Source organism: Ischnura elegans, chromosome 8 (assembly GCF_921293095.1).
Source record: "Ischnura elegans chromosome 8, ioIscEleg1.1, whole genome shotgun sequence".
NCBI classification, from domain to species: Eukaryota; Metazoa; Arthropoda; class Insecta; order Odonata; family Coenagrionidae; genus Ischnura; species Ischnura elegans.
In genome coordinates this window covers 21,932,282-21,947,442 of record NC_060253.1, presented here as the reverse complement: position 1 = coordinate 21,947,442, position 15,161 = coordinate 21,932,282, and the positions used below count along the sequence as shown (strand labels likewise).

Below are 15,161 nucleotides of genomic sequence, written 5' to 3'. Positions count from 1 at the left end.
CGTCTTTCGCTCCTAGCAACTTAAGAGAAATAACGGCAACGGACAGCTTGACGCGCGGGAAAAGATATACGTGTTGCCAACAGCTAAATTAAAAAAATACATTGCCGCTGAAAACAGGGGTCGCGTATATGTCCGGTAGAAGGGTTCCGTATGTTGGCAAAACTTACGATGAGTAGCACACGCACAGCAAGGGAGAAGCAGTTCAAATTCATGGGGGAGAGGGGATACCCAAACGCTGCAGCAGCTCTGTGGCAGGGCAGTTAAGACATTCGGCAAGAGAGATTCAGTTGAGTTATTAAGTTGGCCTGGCCTTTGAGCCTACCGTCCAGCTCAGTGCCAGGAGAGCTCATGTGCAGCAAGGGAGAAGCAGTTCAAATCCATGAGGGAGAGGGGATACCCAAATGCTGCAGCAGCTCTGTGGCAAGGCAGTAAAGACATGCGGCAAGAGAGGTGCAGTGGAGTCAAATTCGGCCTGGCCTGAGCCTATTGTCCAGTTCAGTATCAGTGGGGCACACATGCAGCAAGGGAGAAGCAGTTCAAATGCAATGGACTTGCAAGGGAGAATGGTATCAGAGTTTCAGTTGAGTGCTCTTTTTCTTGTTGAGGACAAGGCAGTGCAGTGCAGCTACAAGGTTGTTTCAAGGCAGTTTTAACACATTCAGTGGAGTTTCAGCCAAGAATCAGCTCTGTTTCAAGGGAGAAATTTTTACTTGAGCTGTGCGTTGTGTATTGAGGAATACTTGGTAAGTTGGTCGGGTGGATTGGTTTGGACGTCTTTAGAGCTGGCCCCGACAGGGATGGTCTGGGAGTTCGGTCGTGTCGTATGGTCGGGTCTGAACGTGTGTAGCGCCTTTTTTAAGCTACAGCAAAAAACAACAGTGGTCTTTCTTACCATTTACATCGCCAATACCTGTTCTATGTAATTTATTCGGGAAAATCTTCTCCCCTTCTTCCTGTCCACCTGTCCTTCGACGACGGCTTTCATCATGCCTCTTGAGGTAGCCAAATAACTTGTCCAGTCATGTACTTAGGGTTTTTAGAAGACTTCTCTCTTCTCTCACTCCTTTTAGTATTTCCTCATTGCTTACTAGGATGATACCAGGGCCGGTTTTTTAGTGTGAGCGTACAACATTCAAGATCAAAAATAACCTGAGTTGTAGTAGGGATACTCTCTGGAGATACAATTTTTAAATTAATACAATTACTCTAGTAATAAGGGTCAAAACTTACATATCATCGTGAAATTATCACGTGCTTGCTTGTATATGTTGAATGTGATATTTTTAGTGCTTAAAAATCAATTATATATAAATACTCAGAATAAAAATGTAAATAAACCATTACGGTATACTTAGTACACTAAGAAGAGATATTTTGGGGTATTGGTATCCGGGAATTTTACGATATATACTTATTTCTACAATAACTTTATGGGATAAATCAACCCTCAACATTTAGTCCTTGTTTGAATAGAACTGAACATTGGACTGAGCGCTTAGCCGCCCTTTTTTGCTTGGCGTCCTGCGCGAGCGCATACTTTGCTTACCGCGTAAACCGGCCCTAAATGGTACCCGAGGAAAAGACAAATCTTGAAATGGGTATACACTCCCTATGCTTAGAAATTCCTTTTGATAGCGTAAGTTTTTTAAGTACTTTTATTAAATGTTATGTGGAAATCGAGCTTCAGTTAGAACCATTGGGTCTACCGCGGTATGAAAATATTTACAATAAGAAAACTTATGCGGGTTAACTTTTTCATTAAAAACACTCAAGGTTAATGCAAGGGCTGAATTCTCATCAGCATAGTAATTGCTTTTCATCACAAATTTTCAGTTTGGTTTCCACTGCGCATGGTCCATTCATAGTCACACAAGATCGATGAATTTCGTCAGAAGTTGATTTTCAGTACTTCCCATACTCCTGATCGATTGAATAGTAGTAATCGATAAATATCACCTCCTTAGTGCTAAAAGGGTGCTGGAACTTATCACTTATTGATGATGGAGTACCTGATTGATTATTTACGTGCACAAATAAATACGTGAGTGCTAGAGTGATTTTAAGAGAATTAAAATGGTTGTTCATTTACTACAATGATAACAGTGAATGCCCTCATGGAACCAACGCAACCAGACGTCAGAATTGCATTAATAGAATGAGTGCATTGAATGTTTTGTGTATAAAAAAGAAATAATTTAACTTTTTGGAGCATTTATCGTGAAATCTATCTTTATACCTTTATTGCGACGTTATTTTTTTATATAACACGGAATCATGAAAAATTAACGATGAAAACAGCATAAGGATTGGTTAATATTAAATGATTGCTAATTATTTGGAGCGCACTTTGTCGTATTCATTTGTTTCATGCGCAATTCTTCCGTACTTTGATATCGCAAACCTGAAATTATTAATTACTCCGACGCACTCTATGTTTGCGAATGGAGCGTCCCATGAGAGTTCATAGTAATATAAAAGCGTGGAACGAAGTATTGCACACTCCAACATGGCGAAGACAGCAGTAGGTACATCTTCTATCACCTGTTGTCAGCCGAACACCATTCGCTTCCGTTCAGCGAAGAACTAGCCACCAAGAGCGAAAGGTTTTGCGCTGGCAGTGTTCAGGAAGTAGTTCCCAATGATCCTGCAAAGAAAACCGTGTGAGGTTTAAGCCATTTAGGTAGGTGTTTGACACCACAATATGAAATATTTTTTGTGCGTTATGGCAGGTTACATTTGTGGAGAAATGACACACTGTTGTCACATTCACTTGCTGTCCTTCTTTAACTAACATATAGTGATTGCTTTTATTAACTCTGTACTAGCTACAGCCAAATAAATCAAATATCGTTGAAATAAATTATGATTCATAAATTAAATCTTTGGCATGCTTTACTGTAGCTTGGGAAAGAGTGAAATTGGGGATGAAGTACAAGAATCTTAGAATTTCAGAACTATGAAATGATAATACCAGCCAATTCCACTAATTGTTTACGTATTTTACGTATTTAAGAAAGGACGGAGATTAGACGCCTTGGAAGAGAAGTATCTGGTTAACGGCCACCTTTACACTTCTCGCTCCCCCTCCTCCACTTTCCCACTTACTCATCCTCCCCTTCACCCACCCCACCCACAGTGACGCCTAACCTAACTCCAAGCCCTAACCCTACCTGCCCCTAACCAACGGCTCCCGGTAATTTCCCTACCCAACCTTCTGCTATATATACTGTCAATTTACCTGCATTTTTCACCTTGATAAAGTTACTCTGTAACGAAACCATGGTCGGTCTCAATAAATTACTATAGTGGAAATAGCAAAGTTGTTGATCCCTCTATTCCTGCGATAACGGATTTCCACCAAGTTACGCCCGCTACAATTAATTATATTAATTATGTTCACTTATATTTCACTTATTCGACGCATTTCTTTTGAGAAACAAATCGAGTTCGCTCCGCGTGTTTCATCTGTTCTCACCTTGCTGGAGCCGGCATTCCCATGGGAGCCTTCAGCGGAATGTTGCAGTTTCTGCGATTCTTGAAGTCGTCGTAACTTGTGCAAGGCAGCGACATGAAATCGGCTGAGTTAATGGACTCGGCGTAGAACTGCCAGGCGCGGCTGTGCGAACAAATTCCCAGCTTCACTGCGGTTGGAAATTGGTGCATAGAAGGGAAAAAGGTCATGAGTCTTTTTTTTCTATTTTCTTTTCATCCCACGGTACTCATATCTGAGATAATTTAGAAGACTAGAAATGAAACAGGAAAGCAAAAGGTTTTATGTCTACTTTGAATCCGATTAAAAAGAAAAGTTCATCTGCATCTACATACTACCCCACAAACTGCCTAATAAGGCGTTTGGCTGGAGGTGTTAGGACATATTGTTATTTTAAATACCTTTTAAAATACAAAATACACATGCATGGACACTAAGAGATCTTAAATAAACATAACCTGCCTTGGCATTTCCTTTTTATTCCATGACGCTCATATTTGAGATAATTTAGAAGACTAGAAATGAAACTGGGAAAAAGAAAAGTTCGCCTAAATGAACATACTACCCCAAAATCCGCCTAAAAAGGCGTGTGGTAGGGGATGTCAGGACATATTGTTATTTTAAATAAAAAATAAAAAATAAATTTCTATGTGAACTAAGAGATCTTAAAAAATATATATGGCCCACCTTGGCACGCTATGGATAGTTGCTGACATCAAGAAAACGAATATTACGAAAAGGAAGTCATTTCTTCATCAAACTGTAAAAGAAATGTTACCAGAGCTATTTCAAAAGTATTTTACGGGTGTATTTTTTATTTTATAATGGGAAAATACCAAAAATATGCATTCCAAGCACAGAGTACAAGATACATTCACATCGTGTAATTTTAAAAACCAAATACGTATCACAAATGTATTTCAAACATGTCTTTCAAAATATTTGTTTTTGAAATCCTGCCCAGCCCTAACTCCGATCAGAGAATAGTGAGGAGTTTCACGTATAAACGTTAAACACGGTAGAAAAATGAAGTCGATCGAGCGCTTGGCGGGAATACCAGGGTTGTTCAATAAGTTTTTAGAAAAAGGTAGAAAAACAAATTATTTTCGGTCATTTTTTTTATCTTTCAAATGTAACTCCTTTCAGCTCTGTACATTTTTAATAGCATTTTTTAAAACCATTTTTAGCCGTCCAAAGAGTAGAATTTCGGGATCTCCTCAAAATATGCATTATTTTGGGCGATTACCTGCTCCATGGACGTATATTTTTGTCTGCAAAGCTATTTCTTTGAGTTGAGAAATGATAAAGAGTCGCAGGGAGTCAACTCTTGCGGATACGGTGAATTTTGTAGCAATTATAACTTTAGTTCCGTAATTTTGGCCAATACGACTGCATAGGTGTGCAACCGTTCATTGTCTTGTTGAAGGAGGAACTTTTTCTCTTTAAAATGAGAGCACATTTCTTGATTTCTACCAACAACCGGTCCAATAACGATGCATAATACTCTTCTGCTATCGCTTTTCTCTTTCATAAGAAATCGGTGCATATTATTCAGCATCCATGCCGACATTTTGTCACCATTGTGTCGCTAAATGTCGCTACCGGCCCATTTCCCCATCTTTATTTTTCAAGCCAATAATTTCGTCATAATAATTCCTTCGCCTTCTTTGGAATCTGTTCACCTTCGGAATTACATTGTTTCGACCTTTTTTGTCTCTCTAGTGTAGTGATGAATCCATATTTCATAAAAAGTTAGGCATTGACGGGGAAAATCTTCAGGAATACGGCGGAAAAGCTCCAAAACAGCCTCGGAGTTGACCACACGATTTCGTTAATTTTCCACGGCGAGCAAACGCGGAAGCCATATTGCCAAGATTTTTTTCACACCCAATTTTTCGAGAAAACTTGAAGTGATTGTGTATTGCGATATGCCTGTGGCCTCAACTATATCGCGCACGTTGATCTGTATATAACTTAGAATCATATCATGGATTTTTGTCCCATCATTTCGGGGGTAGACACTTCCTAAGGGCGTCCGGAACCATGTTCATTGTTTTGGATACACGGCCACGTTTTAATTCACTTACACATTTGTAAATAGTGCAAACACAAAATCAGATGTGACATGAACTTCATACAGCTCATCTTTGATTTATTTCTGCTTTAACCCTTTTAAAAACAAGTATTTGATCACCGCACGAAACTCAGTTTTATTCATTTTTTTTAAACAAATGAAAGTTGTTCACTACAATCGGCACCAACGATTAAACTATGGTATGAATTCAGTTGAAACTCAAACAGCTGACTAATCAAGAGTACTGCTTCCTGGGAAAAATTAATTTTTGCTCTTAAGTGTGTATTTTCTCGTAAATTCTAAGGACTTATTGAACGACCCTCATACAATAAAAATAATGACAGCGTGAGACATGGTCTCACATGTTGCACCTTAAACCTTTTTATTTACTGTTATGAGAATCGAGGAAGCCGCCTCAATCGCATCGGCCTTATCACCAGAGGGAGTTCGTTGACCTATGCCCTTGACCCTGAATATTTAGAGCAGCGACTCTTCCCTCTTCCCGCTTCGTCTTACATGCCGCCTACATATTTTATGCGCAAGGAAAGAAAAGCACCAAGTGATGGAAAAGTGAAACCAGTGGCGGCTCGTGAGTCAAATGCAAGGGGGGGACACACTCCACCGGGGGGTCAAAAGTTTTGAATATGTTAGTGATTTTTTCAGGCAATCTAGGTTCTAAATTTGTGGTCGAACCATATGTTCCGTTTTTTTCAACGAAAATACTTAGTTTTCCTAATGAAGCTTGATTAATAAATACTATATGCAGTACACTCTTGGTCATATGGATCGACCTAGTCCGGACTCTCGATTGTACGGATAAATGATCTTAAAAAATAAAAATATATTTTCTGGAATATTTAGCAAATAAAAACGAAAATACGTAACTTTATTTTATGTTTCCAATGACGTGGGTTTTATTATTAGTAATGGAATAAAGAACCTGGAACAAAGGATCGAGCTCAACCCCCTAGGCCTATACTAAATATAAATCAACAACAAAAGCCCTCTAAAGCACGAAACAGTTTCGTTCGGAAAATTTCCAATAATTTGTACAACCTTGCTGATTGGTCGTGTGGGTCCAAAGTTAAACATTTTCTTTTTTTCTATTCTTGTCTGGTAATGGAGTTGTAGACTGTGCACGTACGGTGGATGGTGTCTCGGATTTAAAATATTTAAATGATAAAGTCAAAAAACATAAATTGAGTGAAAAAATATTAATGCTTGCATTTCCGTGTTCGGTAAAGTTGACAAAAGAGTCCAATTAAGGTCTGTTCACTTTATCTTTGCGGGTGAGCTGGTGTGGCTTAACCGAGTTGGGGTGAGAGGAGGGAAAGTTTATCTACACGTGACTTTCCCTCTGCCAATCAGCAGACAGTAGGCGTGGTCTAGCACTTCGGAACGTCAGTCGCTCTCAGACCTCCGTCGTGTCAACTTCGTGAATCTGCTAGCTGTGTTGCCAAATCCTTTTCCCTTGCACTCCCCGTTTATAAGAATGTTACGCCTATGTATGCCTTTCACCAGCGGTCTCGCATTTAGCGGACAATATCCTGGCTTCTGAGATGGGATTATTCTCAGTACATTGTATGCATTGTTTCGCCGCCGGGCCCAAAATATCTGTGGCCGCGTGTGAGTCACACCTTTTCAGTGAGACACAAGGGCGGCTATGTACATTTGGCAACGTTAAGGTCGCTCCTGCTCTCTCTCTCTCGGTACTACCCCTTCCCCTTCAGCGAGGCCCCTCCCCCTTCAGCGAGGCCCTCCGAGAGTGTCCGGGATTTCACGAAAGTTGACCCGCAGAGATAAAATGAACAGATAATATATAGTGCGTACAGATTAAGAATTCAAAAAATAAATGAAGAAGTGTAAAAAAAACGTTAAGTATTAAGTAATTAGATAGGTAGATGCCAATAGTATAATTAAGCTTTAGTATATCTAATAGTATTTTTTAACCGAGCTTTATTAGGAAAACTGGGTATTTTTGTTTGAAAAAAAACGGAACATATGGCATCACAAATTTAATACCCAGTGCCTTAAAAACTCACTGAAATACTCAAAATATTCAAAAATGTTGACCCCCCGGTGGAGTGTCCCCCCCCCCCCCCCATAATTTGACTCACGAGCCGCTACTGACACTGAGGGGCAGGCACAATAGTTCTAGCACGCGAATTTCACCTGATTCGATAAAGAAGAGCATATAGTTTAAGTGTTGAATAATTGCACGGATTATGCAAACTTGGATACTATCAACTAGCAATCGTAAATACAAACGCAAACGTAGAACAAACCAACCCCTTTTGGCCTTCTACTCGGTGGTCGTCAGTATGTTATCCTCCATTCACACCCTTTGCTTTGTTCACTCACTTCTGTCCAAGGAACAGCCTGGCTGTCTCGAGCCTCCGTTGGGGAAGAAATCCACCCTGCCAATGGGTGAAGTGAACCCCAGCCACCCTGCGCAAGTATGGATGATGTCAACGAACTCGCCGTCTCCGCGGTCTATCCTGGTGGAAGGGTCGTTCAACTTGAAGAGGGGACCAGCTGGGTCCAGACCTGTGATAGGAGACAGTAATGGACTATTAACGTACGAGATATTCTTATATATTATCTTGTAATATAGATTAAAATGTTAAGAGACCGGTATTTTCTCTGACAGTATATGCGTGGTGATGAATTTTGCATATTTGGTATCGGAAACGCCGGTGATGGGGGCAAAAAATGCCACGAATTATCCTGGTTGGTTTATATAAACTTCAGTGTTGAATTGTATCGCGTTATTGCCGTCAATTTGGAAAGATAAAATTTTCCTTTTATCGCTATATTCTCCCTTGCTAAAACGTTTTCAGTGATATACCTCAAAGTTCAAAATCAAATTCCGGCCATGTTTAATGGAGAAAGTTAGCTCGGGAAATTACAGTGCCTACAGTCACGCAAAAATTATAGTAATTCTTTAAAGTCCATTGCGCGTCATTGATTAAGGCTATTTTACACGGGGCAGTGGCGTAGCAGTTTTAGGGGATAAACTCCCCCCCAGAGCTCAGAGAAATTTTTAAGTTTATTCCATTTTACTTAATTGGATTGGTAATACTAATATAATAGTGTAATGATTAATAAAATATCCCTCAGAAGGCCGTAAAACTCACCATTTTGAATCGTTTATCTTAAACTTCCGCAATTTTTTAATCTCGCACCTACCGCTTCTCCTGGTGGGTATACCACACCCCCACACACCCCGGTATTAGTTGCACCTAAACCACCCCCAGCCTTAATTCCTGGCTGCGCCCCTGATGTCTTGTATCTTATGGCTTCTGAGGCAAATTGCCTTGATAAGCAGTTGTAAATTTTTGGCTTTGCAGAAATGTTGAAGTGTAATTTGTTAGTATGCGTAGCATTTTTATGGCCGTGTGGTGTGCATATGGGAATCCTCTTGCTTCTTGTATGCTGGTGATTGGTCACCCCCTGCCAAACACCCTAGATGTTGCACGCAGGGTATTCTGTAGGTGTAGATGCGTCACCGCATCTCCCATCCTCCTTGGCCTCGCGAATCGGAATCACGTTTTTCGATGTTGTGTTGACTCTTTTGAGCGATTCTTAACTTTCTTGAGTGCTTTTAACCATATATATTAACCGGCTGCCGTGTCCTCATTTTTGGCATACTAACTAGGGATGGATGGATCCAGGATCTTTTCGGATCCGGATTCGGATCGGATCGTTGATTTTCGGAGCCGGATCATTCGGATCGGATATTTTCGGATCCAAATGTATTTTCCTGCAATTCCTGCTATTAAACGAAGTAATAATTCAAGTTTATTCTGGGTACTTACAATCGAAGGAATGATTTTTAGATTTTCATACACATTTTAATATTTTACAAATAAAAAATCATTTTTATAGGCTTTCAAGTTGTTTTTTTTAACATCTTTACATGCTCAGGACCTAACTGTTACGCTTGGGTTTGGAAATGAAAATAGGAAAATAGGAAAAAATTTCGGATCCAGATCCGATGTCTTCCGCGACTTTGGATCCGATGTATCCGATGAAGGGCAATATCCGCGGATATTTGGATCCGAGGTATCCGATCCGACCATCCCTAATAATAATAATATTCCTGGTTTTCACACTCACCGGTGATGCGACCAACTTTCCTGGGCTGATTCCTGAACGCTTTTCCCGCGATCCCCATAACGTGTGCGCCCAGGCTGTGGCCGATCAGGTGGATGTTTCCGAGATCAACTCTGCCCCACACTTGCAGGAAATGCACGAATTCGGCCACGATCCCACCAACGGGGATCGTCTGATGCTTCACGACGAAGTAGTTAATGCTTGAGGCGATCCGCGACCAATCCACTGCAATCAAGTTGACCTCGTGGAAACCCATGTACACTGCATATGAAGGAGGGAAAGAGAGTAGAAAAATATGAAGTCGTAGCAGCAATACATTTTATCAACATGATCTATCTAAATATTTATTGTATGTGTTAGAGTAGAATGTTAGGGAAACGAGGGAAGGGAAGGAAAAGAATAGGATTTTTAGATAGATTGAAAGAGAGTAGGCCTTACAGTGAACTGAAGAAGGCAATGCTGGAAGGAAAGGGAGGGTCCCAGATCACTTCTTTAATACTCCATGGAAACCTACCTTAATCGGTAGAATACTACCACTGGCGCAGCGAGGGGGGGTTTTGGGGGATAAACCCCCCCCCCCCCAGGGCTCAGAGAATTTTAAATGTTAATCCATTTTACTTAATTGGATCAATATTACTTACAGAATAATGTAAGGATAATACAATTGTCCCTCAGAAGGCCGTAAAACTTACCATTTTGAACCATTTATCTTAAATTTTTCTGGGGGAGTGCCCCCCCGCACCTCCCGCCTCCCCTGGTGGGTATTCCACACCCCAAACTCCCCAGTATTAGTTGTGCCTAAAACCCCCCCCTAGCCTCAAGCTGCGCCCTTGAATACTACTATATGTATATTAGGTTTCTAGCTAGTAAGTCTGTCCGCATTTTGTGCAGTCACCTTTTAGAGTCTATCTCAGTCGTACCAAGTGCTAAAGGGGTAAAGTTCAGTGCGTTGGACGCAGAATCTCTGTTCTCACAGTTAGACTTGGTCCCAGTGCTGTAGCTGTTTGGTTTGATTTGACTCGTACGTTAAAGGCAAAAAGATGAATTTTTTAACTACTCAAACAAATAAAAAAATGTATGATCTTAGGTTTTCCCGGCGTATCAGTTGCAGAAATGTTTCTCGGGTTTTCCACCGGTTGATGTCGTCCATGTCTTCCGAACGGAAGATCCCCTGAGGATGATCAGCAAGTCGCGGATCGAAACGTCGGGAGACATGGACGACATCAACCGGTGGAAAACCCGAGAAACTTTTCTGCAAATAAAAAAATACCTGTTTTTCTCACGTGCAAGTATTTGTCACATGCATTATTAAATAAATATGTGGACGAGATTTTAAGAAAAGGAAGCCGTCAACTCAGAGTCAAACGCCAAAGTTATCACATTATCTTCAAGTTCCTTTGAGATATTTCTACATATTTGTGCATATATATCCGAACAAATAGGTACGAAGACAATAGGCCATTGACATTTCATGCTACAGAGATGACAGCAGATTCACCACGCATTGGTAATTTGCAAGAAAATGGAAAGAGAAGAACATAAGAGTAGCCAAAATAAGGGAATAGTCATCCAAAATAGAGCATGACAGTAGAACCTGAGGGATAAAATGAAAAATAGCAATGAATTAAATTTTGTTCGCTACATGTTTATTTTTCATTAGCAGTAGCTGTTAGCTACAGCAGTAGCTGTAGTTTTCAAAAGCAAATTTACAGGAAACTTTGTTAGAGGAAAACCTAGCATGTGTTATACATAACAGTCAACTTACGCTTTCCTAGTATTCCATCCGAGAATATTAGCGATTTGAAAGTACTATATGAATAAAGAAGGCTTGTGCTGCTAGTGCCACAGTCAAACGCCAAAGTTATCACAATGTTCTGCTCCAAGAGCCACAAAAGAAGGAAGTAGGGGTAATCAATAAACCGATGCCCTCTTTTTAAATAGCCGCCGGGATCTCTGTTACCAGCATCGCAAAACGAAAACCACTACACCGACTTCGCCTAAATTACGCAAATATGTTTAGTTTTACGGCTTTTTTATTCGTCACTCCGGGTCTTACGTATCTTTTGTAATTTATAATATATGTTTATTTAGGGTTTAATACTTAGATTGTGAATATTTAGTCAAGGTGTGCCGTCAACAGTTCAGTGTGCAAAGATTCGAAATAGTGTTGCAACTAGTCAAGCTGTCTGCTGTAAATATCTTTTTAAAAATCATTTTTGACGTTTGCATTGTACTGAGGTGCAAAATTGTAGTCGCATTTCATACCTTATCATGTTTTCTTTTGTTTAATTTTTTTGGCGACTCTTTTGCGTAAATAATAGGTAGTTCGATTACAACACTTAACTTCAGCCGATGCCGCTCTCATGGAGAGTATACTCTGTGGCCCTAACTACTTTAAGAGAGGATGATGATGCGACTTGTTTGAATTTTTATCTTCAAAATTCCATCTGATAATAACACATGCCTTCAGGGAGGAGAGTGAGAACTCACTGTTCTTGATGCCCTGTACGCAAAGGGACTGGGCCGACGATTGAAAGCCGTGAGTCACGAAAACGGTTGGCTTCAAGCGGTCGAACGATGATCTCCTCAGCATCTCTGCGTCTCCCAACTTCAGAATCTCACCGGTTGCTGGCCCTCGCCTGTTCCGAGAGAAAAAACACAATGATGTAGAAAAACCCATTGGCAAGGACAGATTCCGCAATAAGCAATGCATGTTGCAAGTAAAAGGTGGTTCCTTAATCTAATTTAGGGTGCTTTCCAACCGCGTATCTGCGCTGATCTGTTTTAAACTGTTTAGCCCAGGGCGTGTTCCAATCGCAGCTGTGATGTCATCTGCGCTAAACAGATGGAAACACATCCCGCACCGTTGTTCGTCTTGTGATGGCGGGAAAATATCTTGCTGACGGAAAATGAATTACACCATCTTAAAGATAAATATGATGACCATTTGAGAAAAATAAACAACGATTTGGTCTATACGTCTTAAATAAGTTTAACCTCGTAATTTGGGAAATATAATATTTTCTTTGCAAACATAAAGACTCATTAGAACAAAGGACAATAGCAAGAGGAGGCTAGATTTTCTCGAGTAATTGTCCTCATTAAAAAAATTAGGAATGGAAAATATAAGCTGAAATAAAATGTTACATTGCTTAGATTCTAAGCAGATTAATTTCATTAACTTATATGGATACCCTATAAGCTGGGCGTATTTTAGACCAAATTTCCTTTAACGTTCATGTGGCGTTAATTGAATTCCATTAATTGTAATTCAGGGCTGGAAAATTACTATAGAATCACTTATGGGAGGGAATTACGCGTCAGATATGCGGTTGTAAGATAGTTATGTTAATTTAACACTAATTTATAAAATACACTATTCTGGTATAGATTTTTATCGTAGTTCAAAAGACTAAGTTACGAACCAAAGTGTAATGAGTAAATTAAAAATGAGTTGCTTGTTACCTTTACCTATCAATAAAAATGTTTCCAGCAAGCCGCCGAATGGTTACTAAAAATTTCTTCATATACAGCCGACTATTTCCTTTTCACTTTCTGAAGAGGGATTTACTTCCATGATTTCCAACATAATTCTCGGGAAACTGTTATTGGACATAGAATTTTGAGCAAAGCATTGCATTACTGAATTGAAGACAGACAATCAATTTCTCGGATGTTTCAAAGTGGCTAAAAATGCTCTATCATTCTGCTTTGAGTAACTCTAGGAGTTTTCCCTTGAACCTTGGGGAAGAAGCGTAGGCCGTGACACACCGCACAAGCAGCTAATGCGTGGGGCCTTGAAGCGGGGCTGGACGACGCGGAAATGGTAGTCAAAATTCACTCCACAGTCAACTGCCTCAACGGTTATGCAATATGGGAGTTTAATTTCAACAAATAAATTAGCATGTTAGAATTTAGCAGCCATGGAACATCCTCTGGACCTTGTGATGGGTTCTGCGAAGTTTTTAGATCAGAAAATGTCCACAGTGCGTGGGCAGGATTATCGGTCACTGAGATTTGATCCGAGAAACCTCCGAGTCGTTGCATGATACTTTACCCATTACACCACCGGAACGATTGTTCCCTGAGGCAGTTTCAATACCTAATATGTCGACCTCGTCCACAGATGTCCCGACGAGAGTAAACTCCATTCTAAGTGAGTCGTGGGTGAAGCATTCTTCGGAGGATATTGGGAAGAATTCGTAGCTGGATCTCTCACGGGTTTTCGTAATGCGGCAGATATGATTATTTCCCCGGTATAAGGGGTACATAGCTTTTAAAATTTCCGGTTGTAAGAAAGCATTACTGGGGCAAAATTTTGGAAGACAAGTAGCCGCTTTCAGACGCCAATGAGCTTTGCATTAATTTTTTTCACCACTGTACATGAGAAGTTAGATGTCGCAAGGACAGTACAAGTATTCCAGAATGTATCGACCGTTTGTAACCGTAATGTAGTATCTCAAAAAATCATTACAATCTGGCGTATCTCGAATTTTTAGTCCAGAAAATCGTAACGGTAATATTTGAGTCTCTATAGTTTATATTTGAGTTTCTGAAATTTCGTCGATAAATATTACGTCAGAATACCAGTCAACAATGGACGAATTTTCAGATACGATTTTCTGGACTAGATATTCAAGATACGCCTGTATGGACTGATTTTTTGAGATACTACTTTACGGTTAGGAGCGGCAGATATTTATTTCACGTCTTGCCTCGTGTACTTGCCTGGTGTACAGGACAAACGCCACGTCGTCCTTCGTGGCCTGCACATAGACCGCTTCACCGTATATTTTCCCTGGAACGGGCTCGTCATTCGCGTCAGGGAAATACATGATCTCTGGCCATTGAAAGTCGTCGTCCGGCACGCTTACCAATATAGTTAGGTGGTCATCTGCAGATGTGAAAAGAAAGCACTCATCACTCCCTATTTGATGTTTTGCTGTCTCCCACGTGGACTGCATCGGCAAACACAGCAACCAGAATGCCTTCAATGGTTTACCAGCTAGCGTTGAAGAACCAAGATTTTTTCCGGTTAAATGCGTCTATAAGGTTTTTGAGATTTGTTACAGTAGAGGGAGAAACTAAATGGAATAGAGGTCATGTTAAAAAATACTTAGATAATTTGGTACTTGAACACCAAATTCTAACAAAGCTTTTAAGCGATTTTTAGGAAAATTTAAAGAAACTTATGCAAACGTTCAAGTACTTTGCTCCCAAATTGTGTCACTCATTACCATTAAATGCAAAAACTTGTGCAATTATAGCAATATTTAAAAAAATGGTAAAATGATGTCTATTTTCTGAAATATATATTAAAAATTTATTGAAATAACGTAAATTGCATACTTTTACTGCATGAATATCTTATCCTGTGTATATTTCATAACTCCTGCTTCAAATTATTGATTTTTTTTCCTTTAGCTGTAAAAGTGTAAAAAATATATTATTCTCAATTAATCGTCTGTGAAAATGAAAATT

At 39.9% G+C, this 15,161-nt stretch overlaps 1 protein-coding gene across 1 annotated transcript; it reads right to left on the bottom strand.

Moving 5' to 3' along the window:
- Positions 1 to 1,380: 1,380 nt before the first annotated feature.
- On the bottom strand, positions 1,381 to 13,831 carry LOC124163813 (lipase member H-like). Its single transcript, XM_046540907.1, has 6 exons — positions 13,692 to 13,831; positions 12,171 to 12,319; positions 9,684 to 9,941; positions 7,926 to 8,111; positions 3,476 to 3,641; positions 1,381 to 2,644 (listed from the first exon to the last, which is right to left on the bottom strand). Exons 1-6 carry the CDS (start codon positions 13,829 to 13,831, stop codon positions 2,584 to 2,586), a joined length of 960 nt encoding a protein of 319 aa, XP_046396863.1. The 3' UTR covers positions 1,381 to 2,583.
- Between the last annotated feature and the right edge of the window lie 1,330 nt (positions 13,832 to 15,161).